This window comes from Natrix helvetica (assembly GCF_964273705.1).
Source record: "Natrix helvetica genome assembly, chromosome: 9".
Taxonomy (NCBI): domain Eukaryota; kingdom Metazoa; phylum Chordata; class Lepidosauria; order Squamata; family Natricidae; genus Natrix; species Natrix helvetica.
This window is the reverse complement of record NC_138560.1, coordinates 5098234-5122043: the sequence shown is the minus strand read 5'-3', so window position 1 is coordinate 5122043 and position 23810 is coordinate 5098234. Positions and strand designations below refer to the sequence as shown.

Sequence of the window (23810 nt, the reverse complement as noted above, 5' to 3'; positions counted from 1 at the left end):
ATAATGGGCTTATCGACATTCACTGATGCCCATTATGTGCCTTAATGTCGCAATATTCAATAGCTTTGTGCAGTTCAACTCCCTCGTTTTCAATAATTGCTTTGTGGGTGGAAGTGATTTTCCTGTTGCTGTCTTAAGTGGGCCTCGGTCTATTGCATTCACCTGACGACATCCAGAAGCAGACAAAGCACACAGATAGAAATGAGAAAAGGAGGGGTAGCCAAATTATCCTTTCTGCACTATTAGAAAAGTGGGACTATTTTGTCCCCATTAGCTTATTCAGAGCTAGCATCAATGGGCATCAGCCTCAGGCTATTCAGAATAATCGAATAACAGAAGGGACCTTGGAGGTCTTCTAGTCCAACCCCCTGCTCGAGCAGGAAACCCTATATCATTACAAACAAGTGACTGTCCAATCTCTTCTTCAAATCCTCCAGTGTTGGAGCACCCATAATTTCTGAAGGCAAGCTGTTCCACTGGTTAATTGTTGGCAATGTCAGGAAATTTCGAGCAATGTGCATTCTCTTCGTTTTTTGCTGTTGCTCTATTTACAAGTTGGCTTCAAATTACAACCGTAATTGAGCCCGAAGTTATAGTCCTAAATTGTGACAATCATTAAGTGAGTGAGTCATCATGTGCTTGTGCCCAATTTTACACTTTTTGTCACTGTCATTAAGTCAACAAGTTGACGCAAATGCCCTGATCATTAAGCAAAGGCCACAGACCTTAAGCAAACCCATTTGTCACTCTGGGGAGATTTTTCCCGGAAGTAAACTCCAGTTTCGGGGGGAGGGGGGGGAATATTATAAATTGCAGTCAAAGGACCACTGGACACCACAAATGACCATACATGCAGGCTGCACCCCAGATACAGTCATGTGACAGTAGTCCCCAAGCGGCCCATTTTGGATGCGAGGTAAGTGCAGGGCCCGCACGGAGGCTCTGGGAGAGTGTTTCCTGCCTCCAGAGGGCCTCCGAAGGCTGGGGGAGGCCGTTTTCACTCTCCCGGAGGCTCAAAGAAAGCCTCCAGAGGCTGGGGAGGGCGAAATCAGCCTAGGCCACGCCCCCCATGGTCACGCCACCCAGCAAACGGGCAGAGAACCGGTTACTTACATTTTTCAATCCTACCCTTGCATAGGACCATGGGTGGGTGGGAGGAACCAGCTATTCAAATTTCAATAGTGGGTTGCAATCAACTTTTTGGGGGGGTTGTTGTAACTTCGGTCAGTCATTCAGCAATCGGTCATAAGTTGAGGACTACCTGAACTTGCTTCCCTAGGAATTAGGAGAAGAACCAATCACTTACCATGACCTCTTTTGCTGGGCAAGGCCATCCTAGGGTCAAGAGGCAGAGAGCAAGACTTTCCAAACAAAAATTTAATCAGCACTAGATTGATCTATTGCTTATAAATCTCCCTTTTTTTCTTCAAGAGAAGAACAGGCAATATTTGTATTAGTCCAATGGGTCTATCTGCTAGCTAGCCACACAGCGACCACATATTTAACGTAATTTATAGCTTAACCCCCAAAGAAATAAGGTCAGAATTCATCTGGCTAGGAAGAGTTAAGAGATATTATACCATATAAGCAAAAACGATTTGGATTTGATGTACCTTATTGTTATTCGTTTTCATTTAGTTAATTGGTCAATGTAATTGTTTCTAATGAATGAAACAAATAAATATTTTTCAGGCTTAATTGGGCTTTCACGGGGATTGCTGATTTGTCTCTTTTCAATTATCGTTGAATGCTGCAAATATTTTAGGCTGTTGTACATCCCGTCCTTATTTCTGCTCAGCAATACGTTGTAAAACAAATTGGAGTTGAGTATTACGCCCTGAGTCTCTCTGTTCCCATCAGATGCTGCCAATGAGTGAGAAGGATGGGGAAAACCAGAATGAATGTAATTATTTCAATCTCCCACTATTTCACATTTGCCCTTTCTGGCATGGTGGGCTCCAATTGTAGATTGAAAAAGGTTCTGATTATTCTGACCTGCCAGCAGATCTGGCGGTAGACTCAGACGGTGAGGAGGTTGGGGAGGAACATGGGCCAGTCCTGGAGTCTGGGGAAGGCTCTGATGAGGGCTCTGTGTCGGAGGCAGAGAGGGGGCCAGGGCTGCCCGACAGTTATCAGCTGCCTTCGGAATTATAGAGCAGTGGGGCAGAAGAACAACTGGAGCCTGTTCCCGATGTGCCCATGCACAGAGCTGCCAGGAGAAGGAAACAGTTAAGGAACAAGGGCCAATTCGGGAGTATTGGCACAAAGTCACCTCATTCCTAAGGTGGGACTAGAACTCACAGTCTCCTGGTGATTGGCCCAAAGTCGTCCAATGGGACTTTCATTCCTAAAGTGGGACTAGAACTCTCAGTCTCCTGATAATTGGCCCAAAGTCACCCAGCCAGCTTTGATGCCTAAGGCAGGACTAGAACTCATAGTCTCCTGGTTTCTAGGCCACCACTCAACCAAATTAGCTTTGTTTTATCTGTTTTGGCAGGTAGGCCTGGACCTCTCCAGAGTCTTCCAGTAACTCTCTTCTTGTTTCACTGTAGAACCAAGCTGTCTGTTCATCCGTGAAGAGTCATTTAAGAAGGATGCTTTCTCACTTCCGCCTGAGGATGGATTTTGGGACTAGAACCACAGCAGGTCTTCATGGAAGGCCAGCGCAAGACTCGATAGAGGAACACAGACCGGAGGGCCAGTCCTAAGTTTCTCTTCCTCAAAGCATAGACCAGCGGGTTGGCCAAAGAGTTCAGATGAGAGAGCAGCACCGCCAGATGTTCCAGAGACTCGTACTGTTCACAGCTGGGACACAGCAGCTGGATGCAGTAGATCATATGCAAAGGCATCCAGCAAATGAAGAAGACACCCACCAGGAGAAGAAGGGTGCAAGCCATCTGCATTTCCTTCCTCTTGGCCGGCCAAAGCGGCTGTGAGCGGAAATGGTCACGGACGACGCGAAAGATATCGCCGTAAATACCCAGCATGGCCGCCAAGGGCAGTAAAGTGCAGATTAAGAAAATGAAATAAACCAGAAACTCGGGGCTAAAGATGGAGGTGAAGGAACAGCGGCCCAGATGTTCGACTGGGCCGTGACTGGAGCTCAGAGCCTCTGGATCTTGATAGGCTTGAGTGAGGAGGTCCCTGGGCGGTTTATCCCGGATTACGAAAACGAAGACGGCTCTCTGGAAGCTGATCCCCCTCGACTTGTTCCTGGTCTCTCCATATTGCTGGAATCGGTTCCATCCCATCATAGGGGAGAGGCCGATCAACAGGGAAAGCAACCAGCAGGAAGCCACGGTGAACATCACCCAGCGTTTTTTCACACGCAGAGGGTAGCTGCCCAATGAAAGACATTCATTAGTCTCTTTGGATGGAGAGAAAGTAGAGTAACAGACTTGGAAAGGACCTTAAAGGTCATCTAGTCCAACCCCCTGCTCAAGCAGGAAACCCTACACTAGTGATGGCGAACCTTTTTGGTGCCGAGTGCCCAAAGCATGCACGAACCCCCAAAATGCAATGCAAGCGCCCCCGTGTATGTGACCTTTCCCCCCCTGCATGTGTCCACCCCCCCTTGAATTTTGGATTCAAGTTGTGTTAAAATACAGCCTGTTGTGCCTTAAAATGGCTTCTACTGTACAGCACAGTGTTGTTGCCAAGGGTAACGGCTTCGCAGTACTCCACAAGAGGGCTATCTCTAACACAGGATTGGGATAAATACCCCGGGCCACGCCGGGTTATCAGCTAGCAGTTAATAAACCTTGGTCAGACAATGTAAGGTCTGAATCGCTGCTGATGAATTAGTTCACTTCTTGCTTTCTCTTAAATTAAAACAAGAACATGGTTGTCCAAAGGAGAGCCACTTAGAAGACGAGCTTTTGTAGGTTTTTATCACTGTTGTACGCCATTAGCTTTCCTCTGCAATTACAAACCAGGCAGGTACCTGATCAAATAGCTAGCGAGCAATTTAACCGGCTGAAAAACAGATAATGTTTTCTGGGTGGATAAGAGCTTTTTCCCAACCTCAAGACAGCTCATCCTGAAAAAAAGGCAATCTTGTTATTGCCCCCCAAATACAAGATGATAAAATATAGAAGTGGCACGATTAAAGAGAGAGCTGATTTGAGGCCAGATATTCTTTGTGTACACCCATTCTTCTTTCATTGCACAATATTAGGTGCGAAGCAACCAAACAAAGATGAATTGTCCACCAGCACTACAAACTGCCCTTAATTCTCTAAACAGGAAGAGAGAAGTGATTCATTATAATTGTGAATATATATATACATGTGTGTGTGTTGTATTTGTGCTGATAAATAAATAAAGGGAGACTAGTATAGATCTATTTCAAGCTATTTAGCTCTCATCAGCTAGCCATACCCTTACTGGGATTCGAACCTGGGCTGTATTACATATTAGACAGATGTATTAGCCACTAAGCCACAGACTCTCTTCCTTATCAGCTGAGCCAGGGAAATAGGTATGTATTTGTGTTATTATATTTGGGCATACCAGGGGTTGTAACACACATACATACATACATACATACATACATACATACATACATACATACATACATTTCACAATTATAATGAATATATACATACATATATATATATACAACTTAGAACCGCAATTGAGCTCAAAATTACCATTCCTAAGCAAGACAGTTGTTAAGTGAACTTTGCCACATTTTGCAACTTTTCTTGCCACAGTCGCTATGTGATTCACTGCAGTTGTTAAGTTAGTAACACGGTTGTTAAGTGAACCCGGCTTTCCCACTGACTTTGCTGGTCAGAAGATTGGGGATGCTGCAATGGTCATAAGTGTTTGAAACTGGTCGTAAGTCATTTTTTTACAGTGCTGTTGTAACTAGGGTCCCTAAATGAATCACTGTAAATTGGGGACTACCTGTACTCTAATCTGCAGAAGCGTCAAATATCTCCAAGTGGCTGTTTTTCTGTCTTCTTTACTTGAACGTTGGTTCAAGTAAAGAAGAACAGGGGGTCAACTTATTTTCCAAAGCGCTAGAAGGCAAGAAACAATGGATGGAAACTAATCAAGGAGAGAAGCAACATAGAACTAAAGAGAAATTTCCTACAAGTGAGGACAATTAACCAGTGGAACAGCTTCCCTCCAGAAATCGTGAGAGCTCCATCTTTGGAGGTTTTTAAAAAGAGCCTGGACAGCCACTTATCTGGAATGGTATGGGATCTCCTGCTTGAGCAAGGTGTCGGACTAGAAGACCTCCAAGGTCCCTTCTATTTTGATTGATTGATTGAAATATGTCCCACAGACATCTGCAGAACTTCTGAATACCACCCAGATGGCTGTGACAATGGATAATCTCTCTCACACACACACACATATTCAAGCTTCACACACTGGATTACAATCCAAGAACATGACTTGCCTGTTGGGTAGCTTGACCTTCAGGTGGGTATGGATGGCGATCACCAACAAGAGGAGGATGGAGAACTGGGTGGTAACCAGTGGGAAGCAAGTGAGGAAGAGACAGGTGTAGAAATACAAGGTGTACTCCATGCTGAGCACCATGGAGAAGGGGATGGCTAGAGCGCCCACGCCAAAGTCAGCCACTGCCAAGGAGACAATCAGGTAGTTGGTGATGCACCTCAGTTCCTTGTGCAGGTAGATGGTGACACACACTAGCAGGTTGATTGTGATGATGGCCATGGCCAGGATGGTCTCAAGGACCACAAAACCAATATCCATGGCGGCTCTTGTTCTTGGGGGAATCATCTGACGGCAAAGTCACTTCTTCTTCCAGAAAAAAATCTTGATCTCTTCCATCCAAACATCTGAAATCCCAAAGGCACCTGAAGATCCATCTATTTCTCTGACTTCTGCCGCGCGAAATCTCAGCTCCTTGCTCTCTGTGACCAATAACAGGGACCTATCTGTGTTTGCTTAGCGCATTGCCAACCCATAGATCAGACATGTCATGGACACGAGATAACTTTTTATGTCAGGTAGTGCATTAACGTCCAATGTATTAGAAGATGTATTTCCAGAGTAAACCAATCAATGTAAGAGCTTAAGTGAATTGGGGTAGGCAGAGCTAGAGATAATAAAACAACCTGAACTGAAGGATATAATTTGCAGGGAGAGGTTATCATCATGCCAATTCTCAGATTAAAACATCCCTTGCGTTAAACATCTACCTTTCAAAGATAGCCAAAGAGAAAAATAGAGTAAAATTACAATTAAATTGTGGGTGTGGGTGTACACAAAATTGTTTGGTAAGTGCCTTGTTCAGTGGTCCAGTTAACAAGATTGGAAAAGCATATAAGGAATTAAAATCCCTGACAATATTTGACTTGCTACCACCTTCAAATGGCATATTATTTCCACGCAGGGATAGGTGACCTCCACTCAAGGGATATCTGGAAGAAGGGGTCCCAAAAGACAAAATGGCAGCCAACATCTGCACCTCTATAAGTGTCTGGTTTGGTTTTGCAACCCAACAAGACCGACAGGGACTTCAGAGGATAATTAGAACTGCAGAAAAAGCAATGGCTACCAACCTGCCTTCCATTCAGGACCTGTACACTGCACGAGTCAAAAAGAAGGCCTGGAAAATATCTACAGACCCCTCACACCCCGGACATAAATTGTTTCAACTCCTACCCTCAAAACAATGCTGTAGGCCACTGCGCACCAAGGCAACTAGAGACTAGAGTTTTTTCCCGGATGCCATCACTCTGCTAAACAAATAATTCCCTCAACACTGTCAAACTATTCACTAAGGCTGCATTACTATTAATCTTCTCATCTCATTACTATCACCCATCTCCTCCTTTTTTTCGTTAAACTCAAATACCCCATTCCTACTGAATAAAAATCAACTTCTGCAAAAGAAAGATGTGGAAATCCAAAATCAGCAACTGGCTGTGGTCTTGTGGGAGAAAAAGCCAGTCTAGAGGGCTCCTTGTCTGATAAAGCTGTTCTCCCCCCCAACCCCAACCCCCCACCTTTCATTTGTACCGTAGCATGTTGCTTAATGGCACTCCCCAGGTGTAATGAGTTTCTATTTTTTTCTCTCATCAGATTCAGGTTAATTGCTTAATTTTTAGTATACAGACACAGACTGCGGAAATGGACAACCTGAATTGCAAGCCTCCCATTCCACGAATAAATTCCGTACGTCCCTAAATGGCTGTTCCCCACATCGGGTGCCTACGTAAATTGGAAACCCCATGCAGTCTGGCTCTTTTCCCTAATTATGGAAGGGAAAATACAGCTCATCGGGGAAAACGTGCACTGAAATCTAAGGCAAGCTCGTTAGGAAGATCCTGGATGTGGACAGGTCTGTGCAGATTGCTAACTGCCCTTTCGTGAAACAGGAGACCGATTAGAATCAGCCGGATAATCCCACAACCAAAATTGGCAGTAAAAAGAAAAGGGGGGGGGTTGTATTTCTCCATAATCCCCTATTGCTTCATCGTTAATATGTTAGGATTTAGTATGGCAAAGGCCTCCTTGCACGCTCTACAAATAATAGCAGCAGTTCTCGGGAGACTTTCCTTGCAAGCTGCGTGGATAAGGGAAAAATATACGTGTATAATCTCCATGTCACTGGTGGCTTACTGCAGATGAGAAATTATAACAGACTGGAGCTCTTCCAGTTTGCTTTTTCCTGCAGTAGAGAAGGGCTGGGACTTTAAAAGGCTGAGCTAACTTTCTCAGTTGTGAGCTGTGCAGAGAGCACTAAAGTGACAAGGAATTATGGGCTGCACAACATCTATGAATTTAAAGGTAAATGTTTGCCCTGTCCAGTTGTGTCCACCTCTAGGAGCCAGTGCTCATCTCTACTTCTTGGCCGAGGGAGTCCACGTTATCTGAAGATATTTCTGTGGTCAAGTGGCCAGCATTATATATTGAGGCGCACGGAACGCTGTTACCTTCCCACCAAAGGGGTACCTATTTATCTATTTGCATTTGCATCAGGCATGAAATCCTCTTATCTTCGCTACTGGTTCGGTAGCGGGAGTGCACGCGTGCATGATGATGTCAGGGTGGAGCCTTGTGCTGCCGCCACTACCGGTTCGCCTGAACTGATGCGAACTGGCAGAATACCACCTCTGATTTGCTTGCTTTGAAATTGCTAGATGGATAGGAGCTGAGGTAAGTAACGGGAGCTCATCCCATCTTATGGTGCCCGGGTCTCGAACCCCTGGGCTGTCGACTTTCTATGCATTCAAAGGACAGGAAAGGGGAAAATCAGAGATAACCATCTTCTCTTCAGCATGATTGTACTTGGGATATACAGGGCTGCAGTGGAACAGAATCGACTCACAACTGGTGACCTACAACACTGGGAGTTTGTCAGCCTTATTAGGTAGAGCAGACAGGAAACATAACCAGATGTCCTAATTCTGCTTTATTGCAAAGCTACAGAATCTTGCAAGTCTGAAAGTACAATTGTCCTAACCCTTTAGAGTCTAAAAAATTGTGAAAGGTCTCTTCTAAGCAATTTGCTCTGTCCGCTATGCAGCTGTGGGCTATGGTGTCCCTTATCTGATTGTTTTCTTGGCTCTTTTCCCCAAGGTCTTTCCCACATGCTGTTACAGGTTTTCTGATTGTTCTCTTTTGGAGACACGCAGGACTTTAAGGAAGGCTGTGTCAAAAACTGTGTTGAGCCTGTCTAAGGATTTACACCACCCTTTCTCAAACGGAGCACCTTCCAGAAAGGTGGGTTTCAACACCCAGAGTATCCTGACATGCAATCAAGGTTATGCCTCCTCCTTCAAAAGGTGGACAAATTTGCAAACAGGTCCAGAGGTAACGATCCAAAACCACAATCTCCTCCAGGGGAACTGCCAGGGGATAGAGTGTCCCACCCGATAGGATATTTCTTGCAGGCAACTTTCTGCCCATGAGAGATTTTGGATTGCAACTTTTACTGGCAGTGAAATCCAGGCCACACAGGGAGTATCAATAGGGAGGAAGCTGCCTTAAAGAGATAACAACAATCTTTGAAACAACTACTATACAGTACCGGAACTTTATGTCTAGGTATACAATAGTCATCCTTAGCAACTGATCTGCAGCCAGCAGAGGGCAGTGCAGGACAGGAATTTTGGAGCCTGTTTTCAATTTCATATATTTTTTCTCTCCCTTGGAATCATTGTTGACCCCTGGTGACTTCCCTAACTAAGCCCTGCAGTTTTCTTGTAAGGTTGTTTGGACGTGCTTTGCCATTGCCTCCCTCCTGGGCCTGAGAGAGAGGGACTGGCTCAAGAATGGTATCCTACTGCGATGACTCGGGGGGTTGGGAGTGGGGGGCACCATTTTACGGTGGTTCTCCTCCTACCTGTCGGATCGGTCGCAGTTTGTGTTGACTGGAGGGCAGAGATCGACCCCCAGGCGCGTCACTTGTGGGGTGCCCCAGGGGTCGGTTCTCTCACCCCTCCTGTTCAACATATACATGAAACCGCTGGGCGAGATCATCCGTGGTTTTGGGGTACGGTATCATCAATATGCTGATGATACCCAACTTTTCATCTCTACCCCAAACCACCTAAATGATGCCCTCGACGTGATGTCCCGATGCCTGGAGGCTGTGCGGATCTGGATGGGGAGGAACAGACTCAAGCTCAATCCCTCCAAGACTGAGTGGCTGTGGTTTCCGTCATCCCGATTTGTACATCTTGTTCCATCTTTGATGATAGGGGGAGAAATTTTAGCCTCAGAGAAGGCTCGCAATCTGGGAGTCCTCCTGGATACGCGGCTTAGTTTAGAAGAACACCTAACGGCCGTGACCAGGGGGGCCTTTTACCAGGTTCGCCTGGTACGTCAGTTGCGCCCCTTCCTGGATCGGGATGCTCTGTGCACAGTCACTCATGCCCTCGTCCTTTCTCGCCTGGACTACTGCAATGCTCTCTACATGGGGCTGCCCTTGAAGAGCACCCGGAGGCTTCAGCTGGTCCAGAATGCGGCCGCACGGGTTGTCATGGGGGTACCTAGGTGCTCCCATGTTACACCTTTTTTAGGCGGCCTGCACTGGTTGGCGGTTGTTTTCCGGGTGCAATTCAAGGTATTAATTGTGACCTTTAAAGCGCTCCATGGCTTAGGCCCAGGGTACCTGCGAGACCACCTACTGCCACCAGTAGCCTCCCACCGTTCAGTACGATCCCACAGAGTTGGCCTCCTCAGGGTGCCGTCGGCCAGGCAGTGTCAGCTGGTGACCCCCAGGGGGAGAGCCTTCTCTGTGGGAGCGCCTTCCCTCTGGAATGAGCTGCCCCCGGAGCTCCGCATAATCCCTGACCTCCGGTCCTTCCGACGCGCCCTAAAATGTTGGCTTTTCCAGCAAGCCGGCCTGGCCTGTTAATTTTAATTTTAACTTATTTTAAATGTATTGTTTTTTTCTGATTTGTTTTTGTTTTTTTAAACCTGACTCCTGAAAGGTTATACAACTCTTAAAGAGGGGATATCTTTTTTAAAAAAAAATCCATGCAGAAGCTTGAAAAAAGCCTGGCTTGCTTTGATAAATAACTGAATCACTTTTGAAATGGGCATTTTCCTTCTACCCTGTTCCGTAATGCAAAGCAGGAATTTAAAAATTAAGGAAACCAACTTAGGTGGACTTCACACTGTAGAGAGCAAGGGCTGTAAAATTTTAATATTGACCCCACTTTTGGGAGGGTCACCCTCAATATGACAATATTTCATTGCTTGTTGCCACTTGCTTGCTAATGATCACGTTCCTTGGTTTTTAGTGATTTAAAGTGCCACTTTAAAAAAGGGTTTAAAGCTATGCCAATTGGGGCTCTCTCATTTTTGTGATTTAATCCCGACAGCAAGCTCTTTGCCATGTACAGAATGGACAGGTTGCAGTTTCCTCCCTTGTGTGATAATTGGCTACTTCACACCAGGAAACAACAAATCAGGCATTTGACTGGGTCAATTTATGGTTTAACCAACATGGGAACTGTTTTTTTTTAAATAATATTTTATTCCTTTATAATATAGCATACAAAGAAAATACGAAAGTTAGGGAAGGGAAAAGGGAAGAAAAAAGTGGGGGAAAGCAAGGGGAAATAAGAAAAAAAGGCATTGACTTCCTTTGCTACCATAGAATAAGGCATTAACATCAAACCTCAACTTTTTATCTTTACATAATAGAATAAACTAGCTATTTCTATAACTACCAATCTATCTAATCGGCAAAACCCAAGATCAAAGTTTCATTTTTTCCCCACCTCAAGCACAAAGTCCAGAAGTGGTTTCCAAGTAGACATAAAAGTATTTGTATTTTTTCCTTTGACCAAAACAGTCAGTTTAGCCATCTCTGCTAACTCCATCAACTTTTGCAGCCATTCATCCATTGTGAATTAGTGTAAATAGGCTTCTCACTCAACAGACAACAAAATAGCACTGTTATTAAAGAAAATGTTTAAAAATCTGAATCGATGCCTGGGAAATTCTGGCAGTTGAAGTCCACATATCTTAATGTTGCCAAGGTTGAAAAACACGGATCAATATTGTCAGGGAAAGTAAAAATAAATTATGCAAAAGGGCATTCAGATGTATAACCTAAGTTTGGTATGTGTTGAAAGAGCTGGTCTACCAGCACTTAAGTGATTGGCTTAATTTGGGCTTCGTGTCATATATAAACCCCTCCAAACATGACTTAAAGCATGGAGATTAAAACAAACAAGCAGGATAACAGAACAGCAGACTGAACCGGTAGTAGTCTGGCGACCTGGGTTGCTGGCACCAGCAGTGACCAGTTCTCAAGCAGGTCCTACGGTGCCGCCATCTTGCTTTTCAGTTCTGCGCATGTGCAGGGCAATTTTAATTGCACTGCGCATGCGTGCGCGCATGTAGCATGGACATGAGCGAACCGGCAGTAATGCCTGCCGGAACCCACTCCTGCTCTACTCCTTCTTTACGTTAAAGTAGACATACTGTCAGAGTTCCAAGTAATAGACCTGTACCAAGCAAAACTCCAAGGCAGATGAATTCCTCAAAGAGTAGCTTTATTGGATATATCATATTGGCACAGACCTGGTGAAAAACAGCCCTGAAGTTTCCTGCGGTTTTTCACCTAATTAAAAGTCAACGTTTTCTCTCCACCCCAAACAACCTGTCACAGGGTCCAATCATCATGTTGTCCAGTTGCCTTGCGACCAGACTCCTCTTTTTTTCGGTCAGGTGTGAGAAGGACCTTGGTTCACAAGAGAAAGTATTTTATTATGGATACAAAAACCCAAGCTATCTCAAATCCCTCCTTCCTAACCCGCAGCTCCAGTGTGACAGCACCCTGAAGCTCCAACATGGCTTTGGCCAGGCCAGTTTCAGAGTTAACACATTCCCAATTCAAGGAGCTGATCTTTGTATGCTTTAGCCTCCACTCCCCTAATCCTCTTTGTTGCTCTTCTCTGCACTCTTTCCAGAGTCTCAACACCTTTTTTACACTGTGGCGACCAAAACTGGATGCAATATTCCAAGTGTGGCCTTACCAGGGCAATATAAAGTGGCATTAACACATGACGTGATCTTGATTCGATCAAGATTGTAGGAGGAGATTAACATGAAGCCTGAATTCAACTTATGAAACCTTTCATGACGCTTTGAAATCAAATCTCAGGCTTTTTATTTTTTGAAAAGTTTTTTATTATTTTAATTGAACAAAAACACACACAAAAAAGAATCATCCTTCATTACATCTTGTAGAAAGCGTGTCGATTGGTTACAAATAACTTTCGTGCGTTTCTTCCACAGTCATCTCTTATAGTTCATATTAAATTATACACTTTAAATAAAAAATCTTTATATATCTTACTATCAATGTACCACAATTCTCATTTAACTACAATTATTTGAACGTGCTTTTACCTCAAATCATTTGTACTTAAAGCCACAACCACCTACTGGCATTCATTAGCTATTTCAAAAATCCTCCAATGACATGAATCCCAGGCTTCTTAAAGAAATCCCTAAGGGTCTGAGAAAGATTTTGCACGCCATGAGTTTAAATCTACGTAATGAATCTAAAATAACTGTATCATGAGCGCAGATTTAAAAAATACTATTTATTGTCCTAATTATCTTGTTTTTCTTCTTCCAGGCCACTTTTGAGTTTCTCACTTCTTTAAAAAAAAACACTTGACCCCTGAAAGGTTATCCAACTCTTAAGACTTTAAGATGTTTTTTAAAACTACATGCAGTAGTTGTGGACTAGAAACGCTTATTTAGAAAACGAAAAGTATCTATTGTTGTTGCAATAGTGTGTGCCATTCTAAATGCGTCAAGAGATAAGTCTCTCCAATCCACAGCTTCCTTTTTGGTTTTGAGCTGCTCGATTTCCTTGGTCAGTTGGTTCGCTTCCTTGCAGAAACCCTCTTCCAATAAAGCCTTCTGTTCCTGCAGGCAGAGCAAGCATCATTAGTAGAGTGAAAGGAGACATGCAACTAGCTTTGCAGACCAGGTTCAACAATAGACTTGGCCATTTTACCCCCTCCCCCCTGGGCCACATCCAGTCCTTTAGAGGCCTGTGTGAGGTCAATGGAAATTAGGCATCAAATGAAAATAAATACACAATTCTGAATTTTGTAGGTACAGACACATATTTTCCAAGGTCTTTGCTGTTCCTCTTCCATGTGCTGATCCATTATGGCAGGGGTGTCAAATACAAGGCCCGCAGGCCAGATTTGGCCTGCAATGTGGTCAGATTTGGCTCACAGGGTCATCCTGGAAAATGGAAGGAGCCAACCCGCCTCCCTTCGGCCTGATCAACCCAATGCAAAGAGGAAAGATCAGGCCAGTGTGGCTTCGGTCCAGTCTACCCAATGCAAAGAGGAAATTTGCCAGCAGTTTGGGGAGTGGTGTCAAGCTGGCCATGCCCACCCATTGAGCCATACCTGCCCGGCCCCACAGCTCTGATGCAGCCATTAATGACATTAAGTTTGACACCTGGCATGTTTCTTGATTGCTCGGTTTTTTTTATTGTTGATACTTGGTCCCTAAAAGGCAGAAGCTATGCACCACTTCAATATCTTCACCGTCAATACAACTAGTCCTCGACTTACGATCATATTTGAGCTCAACATTTCCTTGACTTTCTGTTCCTTGACTTTCTTTACTACCAGTGTAACTCTGTACGTGCTATGAACTGTAGTGACTAGTTTTGTTCTTCCTTGCTTTTTCACAGCACATCCCCCTGAGCACTGGAAAGCTTTTGGATGCTCCCTCTTCCACTGTACAATTTCCTTTCTTTAATAAGGTCCCACTGACTTTAAAATGTACCCCATGCGACTTCCGGTTTCGGCGGCTGACGGCGACGAGCAAGCTTTGCTCGCCCCTCGCTCCCCCGGTGGGCTTCCCACTCCTTGGGGGGCACAGGACGCCCCGTAGAGGCGTCCTGCCGAAGGGGCGGCACCGCGGGGGATCCCTGGATCGGCGGCGGCTGGCGGGAGGTCCCCCGCCTCGCTCCAGGCACCGGGGAGCACGATGGGGAGACGCTCCGGCGTCTTCGCTACGATGCCGTCCGGAGAAACAGAGACTAGAAGGATGCGGTTGCTGTGCGGTGGGGCGTGAACTTCCTCCATTCCTTTTAACTACTCTATCAACTTTAACAAAAAAGTCAGCTGTTTAAACTCTACTTTCGGCATGAATCGGAGAGGCGCGGCTGGAGGGAGGGGGATTTCCCCCCACTCCCTTGGACAGGCGGCTGGAAACGATTTAGCTCTTAGCCCCAGGGAAAGGAGGAGGAGGGGGAGAGCCAACCAATGATGTCACGCCCCTACTAAGTGAATTTTCGGATTTAAACTTTAAAACAATGATGATCTGGAAACTTTGAACAATAAACTTTGAAAACTTTATTTGTTGTCTCCAAACCCGAAGCTGGCAGGGCAAGATGGCACACTTCCGTTGTCTTTATGAAATGTGAAATCTGACTCCACCTTTGAAACTTCAGGCTTCCGGTCTTTGTCTACGTGCTGCTTAGACAAGTCTCTTGTGGATTGCTGTTCTTTGAACTCCCTGGAGTGGAAATTTTGCTCTATTGCCAGGGCCAGTGGAAACAAAAATTCTCTTCTACCTGGACCTTCTGTCTCTTGGACTCTCCTAGCTGCCTTGCCTTTCTGACTGACCATTCTCTATACTGACTGAACTTTTTATGGTATAAAGAATGCCACCTAAAAAACCACCTCCTGGAAAGCCTGGCTTTGCTGCCTCTGCCCCGACATCTGCAACCTCCAGTCCTAGTACACAATCAATGATAACAGCTTTGATGCAACCTAAACCTCCGGAGATGGAGTTTCAACAAATGTTTCAGCAAATTATACAGGGACAAGAGGAAATAAAGAAACAACTGCAGGAGATGAAAGAAGAAATTAAACAGAACCAGGCCAAAATTAACAAGAACTCACAGAGATTGGACCTTTTGGAGGGTGGGGCAGCTGAGATGAGGGAAGGGATGGAAGGGATGCAGAAGGGAAACAAAGAACTTGATTCCCAGCAGATGAAAATAGAGTTTGAGAGAATGTCCTTTTATCTTAGATTTCAAAATGTGATGGAGACAGATGATGAAAATATAAGGGACATCATGACAAACATTTTGGCTGACTACATCCAGAAAGAGAAACAACAGATGGGGTGGGAAATAGACCTGGTTTATAGAGTGAATTCAGCTTATGCTAGGACACACAATGTTCCCAGGGAGGTACACATTAAATTCCTTAGAAAAAGCACAAGAGATGAGATTCTGAGCATACAAAGGGGGCAAGTTTTGACATACAAAGATAAGGAGATAATCATTCTGAAACAGATCCCCAAGAAAATAAGAGAAAAAAGAAAAAGCTATTCGCAATTAGCGAATAAATTATACCAGAAGGGGGTGTGGTTTAGATGGCTGATGCCTGAAGGTATGCTAATATTCTGGGAGGAGACAAGAGTTAGAATTAATACACCCATAGAGGCACAGGCCTTTATGGAAAAAAACAAACTACTCTTAGAAAAACCTGATGATCCTCCACCAGATGCACAGGACACGGGAGGGGCCGGAGCTCTGTTGGCGGGGGGAGATGGGGCAACATCAAGAAAGCTCAGATCACAAAAATGAGTAAGAAAATACACCTGACATAAACTGATCGAAATTATTAACTGAACTTACATGCTGACTATATGTTATTATGTTACTACCTAATAATGAACTATGTGCAAATGTATACTAGGAGTATGGAGGGGGGGGCGCACCTATCGCACACTGCAGTTGCCAAAATTTGTAACTTACCCCTTACCTTTTTCCTTTGTAAAATATTAAAAAAACCAATAAAACTTTGTTTAAAAAAAATGTACCCCATGCAAATAAATGTATTCCAATGTGATCAAAATGACATAAAGTGAAGAGAATGTGACAAAAAAAGGAAGAAGCACTTGTGATACACAAACTTGTTCTAAATCCATTGCTTTTCCGTTTTGAAAGTCTGCATATCTGTTTATACCCAACTGCCTAATTACAACAAACCACTGCTGAGATTGTAGCATTACCCTGAGTTTGCTTTGGATCATCATATCATACTCTTCCTTCATCTGTTTCCCTTGTTCCTCCATCTTCTCCTTTAGGTTCTGAACGTTCATCTCCTCGCTCTGTTTTTGATCCTCCAATTTCTGTTGCAGCATTTTTATGTTCTTCTTCAGGACCTCATCCTCTAGTTCTTTGGCTTTGGCCTTCATTTTTTCATCTAAACCAGGAATAAAAAAAGGACAAACATCTGCAAGGTGGCTAGATTTGGTAGTATGCAAATACTGTGATAAGTGAATAGATTTGGCATACAGGCAGTCCTTGCTCAACTGTAGTAATTGAGACCGGAATAAGCCACAGCATCATGTGACTGGGATGCTTATCGACACCAGTTCTGGCATCACATCATTAGGTACTTTAGCTATACAATTTGGGATGAACACCCTTTGACTCCAAGGACCAGGAACACTACTCTGGTGACCCTCAGGACACAGATAAACCTCCAAGGGCTTCAACGACCCTGTCTGCAAGGAATATAAGTCTTTCCATTCCCCACTCTCCTGTCAGAGCTGAAGAAGCTTCTTGGATCAGAAGCAAAACATCTTCAAAAGGAAAAAACAAGAAAGTCCAGTTGCCTCCTGAAAAAGCACCTTAGGGAAAAACCATGACCTGGATCAGGGGTGAAATCCAGCAGGTTCTGAGGTTCTGGAGAACCGGTAGTGGAAATTTTGGGTAATTTGGAGAACCAGCAAATGCCACCTCTGGCTGCCCCCAGGGTGGGGTGGGAATGGAGATTTCCCAATATCCTTCCCCTGCCACACCCACCAAGCCATTCTCACAAAACCACACCCACAGAATACAAATTTTGAATTTCACCACTGACCCGGATGACTGAGAATCTCTACAGAGTTCCATCATTAGGTAGGAAGTCACATAATCCCCACTTGCCACTTCCTACTGGCTTCCCCATTGACTTTGCTTGTTGGAAGCCTGCAGTGAAGATCGCAGATGGTGATCACCTGACCACAGGATAAGTGGATAATAACTAGATAAATAAGTCGATTTGGCATATAGGCAGTCCCTGCTTAATTATGGCAATTGGGTGCAGATTTTCCATCACTAAGTGACATGGTCGTAAAACAGAATGTCACGTGACTGTGCCACTTAGCCACGGTAGTGTCAGGCTCCCAAGTAACACCCCCAATGAAAGAAGACTCCAAGGCTAGGCATTCTTCAAAGTTCTATTTTATTAGAGATGTCATGTTGGCACATCTGGGAAAACCTGAATCTCAAAGCTTCCAGGTTTTCCCCACCCAAAAGAAAGTCCAAGTCCCTGCCCAGCACCCACATCAGGGTGGGCTGCTACCGGCATTACTATCAGTTCTGTGCAAAACAATTTTTATTCTCTGTGATGATCCGGTTCCAGTCTGACACGTTCGGGGACTAGTGTGGCAGGCCCCCCACCAATTAGTGTCCCATCAATGGTTTTCTATGTGGGTGGATTTCCAGATCCATGGCCACAACCGTGCTGTACCATACTTGACTGGGTTCTGGTACCCCTCTGATACCACAGGCTTGCCTAAGGTCTGGGCTGAGAGCCTCCTTGAAGTGGTGGATGAGGAGGCATTCCGGCCAGTCCCACAGCTTCCCAGCTAGTCTTCAAACTCCCAAATTAGTTCCTTGGGGGGGAGGGGGGGCTGCCAGCTTGCTTCAGCGCCTTAATCTGGGCCTCAGCTTCCATTCGGTGGGCCATGACTTCAAACCAGCCCCGCATCAATTGGATGAATTCATTGGCATCTTCCAGCTCAGGGGCTTCCTCGTCATGAAGTTCTGCTATCCACTCTGCTGCCTCAACTTCCTTCATGCTATCTGTCATCACGGAAATCAATTTCCGATTCGATGGATATTGATTTCCATATTAGTCGATGTAAACCAGACTCAGTTGAGGAAATTGGCTAGCTTCCCTTGAATCTCGTCAAATGTCACTCTGAGGGAGTGGCTGGCAGGACCGGTTGCTGGGCCTGTGCGGGTTGCTGTCACGCTGGGCTGGCACCAGCTGTTGGGCTGGAATCTATTGTGGGGCCACGACCGGTGATTGAAGCTGCAGTGGTGGCTGGGCTGGTACCGGTTGCGGAGCTATAACTGGCGGCTGGAAGTGACCAGTTGATGGATGGGTGTCGGCTGCAGAATCGGTGCAGGCGTCCATTGATATTGCACCCACCCTTGGCCGGGGTACAATGCCCATCCAGGAGGGATCTGGTATGCTGGAGGTAGTCTGAAGTCCAGTTACTGGGGTGGAGTACTTGGTCCCCAGAGTCCTTGCTGTGGCCTCACTAGCACCTGGGTGGGCTGGTTGAGAAAGCTTTGTTGCTGAGTCATCCCCAATCCCATGTGACCGTCATTCCAGCAGGTTGGGCCCAATGTGTGAGGCTAGGGAACAAACCACTCCGTGCTGAATGAAAGGAGGTAGACATCCTGGTCAGTGGCGCTGCAGCTTCCTGGTCCGGGAAGGTGAACGTAGGCTGAGCGAGGGTCCATCTGGGCTGCTCGGTCTCAAGCAAGGATACTCACACAGAGCTGGCCAAACTGCTCCAGGAGACCGACTGGCCGCTGGCTCCATGGCGGTAGTGGGAAATGCTCATAGTACATTTGCCCCGGTGTTCTCCATTTGAGGGTTGGGATCTGTTCCGCTCGACTTCCACTCATCTCTGGTTCCGACAACACTGCCCCGGCCACCATCTCCTGGAATGGCGTGGCTCCCACAGCTTTATCCCACAGGGTCCAGTCTGGTTGTGTGACTCGCTCAGATGCCATCTTTTTGGGCCAGGCACCTAGCGGGCACTCCTTCTCCGCGTCTTCTTCTTCTTCCACCATGGCTTGGGAAAGGGAGTACATGGTCTCAACATAAATTGCTGAACCAGCTCTTGTGCCTCCCTCCGTGGCTTTCTTGTCTTCCTCCATCTTCCCTGAGTCTTCGTGCTGCCTGGTTTCGGGTCCACAGTCAGGACTCAGAACCCCCAACAGCACCCTGGAGTTCAGGAGAGCTGGTTGAATTTTTTAAAAGAGATTCGAGTTTATGTCAGGGTTCCAAGTAACACCCCCAACTAAAGAGGACTCCGAGAAGTCCCTGCCCAGCACCCACATCTCCATCACATGGTCCAACCAAAGAAACATCCCAACTGGATAATGCCTACCAGTTCCAGCCCTCCAGGTGCAGGGCAAGATGACCTTGACTCTCTGAGAAAGGAATGTTATTATGACTATTTATTACCCCTGCTCCACACAATCCCTCACCCCAGTTTCCCACAGTAGTAAATGTGGCAGGCCTGAAGGTCCAATGCAGAAGACGGCTTCCAGGCCTGACTGTGCCACTTAGCAACAGTAGTCACAGCATTTCTGGTTGCTTTCATTAAGCGAAAACCACGCCCTGTAACATCCCTATGTTCAATCGATGCCTTGCTGGTAATGGGTTCCATCATATACTCGAGGGCAGACCTGATCCTACTGCGGGAGTCCCCCCTCTCACAAGTATGGCCCTCCGCCCTTTCGAGGGCCCACCTTGATGAGGGATTTATTAATCCAGAGAGGTGGACGAAGTGTAGCCTCAGGGGGGTTTTAATTAAATTTTTTATCCGTTTTTTAGAGGGTTCCAGGGTGGGGGGTGGGATTAGTCAGGCTGAGGGAGGGACCAGTGCCAGGCTGACAGGTGGGGCTAGCAAGGGAGTGAGCGGATCTGTTAAGATGGGGGGGAGTAGCGACACTCCAGAAGAGGGTCTTTCTATCTCAACAGTCGTGGGGAGGGGTAGGTGCGAGGGTAGACTGAGATCCTATAACCGGTTGGGAGACCGTGGTCATTGGCTACGGCCGGTCATATGTCCCAACCCCCGCAATCTAGGTGGTCAGGACTTACAGAGCCAGGGCCTGAGACTGATGCTATGCAATGCCAGGTCCGTTGCCAATAAGGCCCCCCTCATTAACGACCTGGTCTCAGAGGGGGAGCCGGACCTGGCAGGGATAACGGAGACCTGGCTGGGCCACGAGGGAGGTTTCCCCCTCATGGAAATGTGCCCGCCAGGTTACCGCGCATTTCATCAGCCTCGGGCCCTTGGCAGGGGTGGTGGGGTAGCGGTCATTGTAAGGGAAGGCCTTAAGCCGAGAGAGTCCACTGTACCACAGATAACTGGTTGTGAGTCCCTGTGCGTGAAGTGGGGCCCAGGGAGTCAGTCGGGCTTGCTGATTGTATACTTGGCTCCTCGCTATGCATCAGCAGCCCTGCCCGAGCTCCTCGAGGTGATCGCCGAGATGGCGGTTGAAACCCCCAGGCTGGTGGTCATGGGGGACTTTAACTTGCCATCGGTAGAGGAAACATCCGAGGCAGCCCGGGAGTTCATGGCTTCCATGAAAGCCATGGACCTGACCCAAATAATTCAGGGCCCCACACACGAGGGTGGTCACACACTGGATCTTATTTTTGTCTCTGGCCAGTGGAGGAGTGATCTAGGAATAGGGGATTTAGTCATTACTCCCCTGTCTTGGTCAGACCACTCACTTCTCCGGCTCGACTTCCCAGCCGCTACTCCCCATCGCAGGGAGGCGGAACCAGAATGTCCTAGATGGTTCCGCCCCAGACACCTGATGGAACCTGATAGGTTCCAGATGGAGCTTGGGCCATTTCCTGTAGCCCTGACCCGCACCCGGATGGAGGACCTAGTGGCTGCATGGAATAATGCGGCCGCCGGGGCCTTGGACCGGGTTGCGCCCTTGCGGCCTCTCTTGCGGCAGCGATCCGCCCAGGCTCCTTGGTTCACTGAGGAGCTGAGGGTGATGAAGCGCCACAAGAGACGCCTAGAGAGCAGATGGAGATCATCACGCTTTGAATCTGACCGAGCACAGGTGAGAGCCTATTTGCGGACTTACCTTGTGGCTTCAAGAGTGGCCAAGCGTCAGTATTGTGCCACTCTTATTGCGTCCGCAGATAACCGCCCTGCCGCCCTGTTTAGGGTGACCCGCTCCCTCCTTCAACAGAGGCCGCGGGAAGCCCCTCTGCAGGGTAGAGCAGAGGAATTTGGGGAGTATCTGCAGGACAAAATCGCTCAGATTCGCAGCGAGTGGGTCCCCTCCAGTGGTTTAGAAGAGACGTCGGAGGTGGGTCTTGAGGTACCATTCTGGGAGGAGTTTGACTCTGTTACTTCCGACGATATGGACAGGTTGCGCGGGCGACTGCGAGCCACCACATGTTTATTGGACCTGTGTCCCTCCTGGCTTATACTGGCATCCTGGGAGGTCACACGAGGCTGGCTCCAGGAGTTAGTCAACGCTTCTTTGAGAGAGGGGCTCTTGCCGACCGCCCTGAAAGAGGCGGTGGTGAAACCCCTACTCACCACCTCTTGTTTCAGAGGCCGCGGGAGGCCCCTTTACAGGGTAGGGCAGAGGAATTTTGGAAATATCTGCAGGATAAAGTCGCTCAAATCCGGAAGGATTGGGTCCCCTTCAGTGGCCCAGTCGAGACGTCCGTGGCGAGTCTTGAGAAACCTTTCTGGGAGGAGTTTGACTTGGTTGTCATCGAGGATTTGGACAGATTGCGTGGACGACTGCGACCTACCACATGTTTACTGGACCCGTGTCCCTCCTGGCTTGTACTGGCATCCTGGGAGGTCACACGCGACTGGCTCCTGGGCCTAGTGAACGCTTCGATGGGTGAGGGGTCTCTTCCGGCCGCCTTGAAAGAGGCGGTGGTGAGCCCTTGCTCAAGAAGCCTTCCCTGGACCCCACGGAGCTGGCCAATTATCGTCCTGTCTCCAACCTTCCCTTTCTGGCGAAGGTTGTAGAGAGTGTGGTGGCTTCTCAGTTTCCACGACATCTGGAGGAGAATGATTATCTAGATCCGCGCCAGTCCGGCTTTCGCCCCGGGCACAGCACAGAGACGGCCTTGGTCGCGTTGGTTGATGATCTCTGGAGGGCCAGAGATAGGGGTTGTTCCTCTATCCTGGTCCTATTAGACCTCTCGGCGGCTTTTGATACCATCGACCATGGTATCCTGTTGCACCGACTGGAGGGGTTGGGGGTCCGGGGCACCGTCTTGCGGTGGTTCGGCTCCTACCTCTCCGACCGGACGCAACGTGTGTTGGCAGGGGAGCAGAGGTCGACCCTAAGCCCCCTTACTTGTGGGGTGCCACAGGGGTCGGTCCTCTCGCCACTCCTGTTCAACACATACATGAAGCCGCTGGGCGAGATCATCCGTGGTTTCGGGGTGGGATATCATCTGTACGCTGATGATACTCAGCTGTACATTTCCACCCCGAACCACCCCAACGAGGCCGTCGAAATGATGTCCCGGTGTGTGGAAGCCGTACGGGTCTGGATGGATGACAACCGACTCAAGCTCAACCCTTCCAAGACGGAGTGGCTGTGGGTTCCGGCCCCTCGGTTCAACCAGTTAATTCCATCTCTGGCCATTGGGGGCATTCAACTCGCCCCCGTGGAGCGGGCGCACAATTTGGGCGTCCTCCTAGATGCCCGGCTGTCAATGGACGACCATGTGACAGCCGTGGCCAGGGGGGCGTTCCACCAGGTTCGCCTGGTGCTCCAATTGCGCCCCCTATTGGACCGGGACCCCCTACGTACAGTCATCCATGCGCTGGTGACGTCTCGCCTGGACTACTGCAACGCTCTCTACATGGGGCTTCCCTTGAAATGCACTCGGAGACTGCAGTTGGTCCAGAATGCAGCCGCGCGGGTGATTATGGGGAGTACTAGGTACTCCCATGTGACACCTCTCCTGCACGAGCTGCACTGGCTTCCTGTGGTCTATCGGGTGCATTTCAAGGTCTTGATTACGATCTTTAAAGCGCTCCATGGCTCAGGACCTAGTTACCTGCGGGATCGTATTCTGCCCCATACATCCCTACGACCCATCCGCTCGCACAGAGAGGGACTTCTCCAGGTGCCGTCCACCAGACAGTGCCGAGGGGCAACGCCTAGGAGCAGAGCCTTCTCTGTGGCGGGCCCAGCCCTGTGGAATGTCCTCCCTCCGGATATTAGGACCACCACTGACCTCCGCTCCTTCCGTATAAAGCTCAAGACCCACCTATTCCAAATAGCTGGCCTGGCTCAACCATAACTTCATTACGCTCCTGACGGGTTTTTTAATTGGTAATTTTATTTAATGGGATTTTAAATTGTGTTTTTTAATTGTCTTCACTTATTAATCTACCTCCTCCATGCACATGTATATGTCTTTGTTTCTTATGTATGTATGTTGTCTTTATCTTATTTGCTTTGATTGTACGCCGCCCCGAGTCCTTCGGGAGAGGGTTGCGGC

At 47.3% G+C, this 23810-nt stretch overlaps 2 protein-coding genes across 3 annotated transcripts in view; both read right to left on the bottom strand.

Moving 5' to 3' along the window:
* Positions 1-2585: 2585 nt before the first annotated feature.
* LOC309396497 (adenosine receptor A1-like) lies at positions 2586-5733 on the bottom strand (the record flags this gene model as incomplete). Its single annotated transcript, XM_081961657.1, has 2 exons — positions 2586-3339; positions 5414-5733. 2 exons carry the CDS (start codon positions 5731-5733, stop codon positions 2586-2588), a joined length of 1074 nt encoding a protein of 357 aa, XP_081817783.1.
* A 6258-nt stretch (positions 5734-11991) lies between these two features.
* Positions 11992-23810, bottom strand: part of LOC309396865 (guanylate-binding protein 1-like) — a 57800-nt gene continuing 45981 nt past the window's right edge. The window contains exon 11 of one of the 2 annotated variants that reach the window (XM_081962371.1): positions 11992-12190. In XM_081962371.1, coding sequence (XP_081818497.1) covers positions 12113-12190 — 78 coding nt within the window. In that variant the 3' untranslated portion in view covers positions 11992-12112. Of the gene's footprint in view, positions 12191-12715; positions 13390-23810 lie in introns of those variants that run through there. The other variant, XM_081962373.1, reaches the window with a different exon arrangement.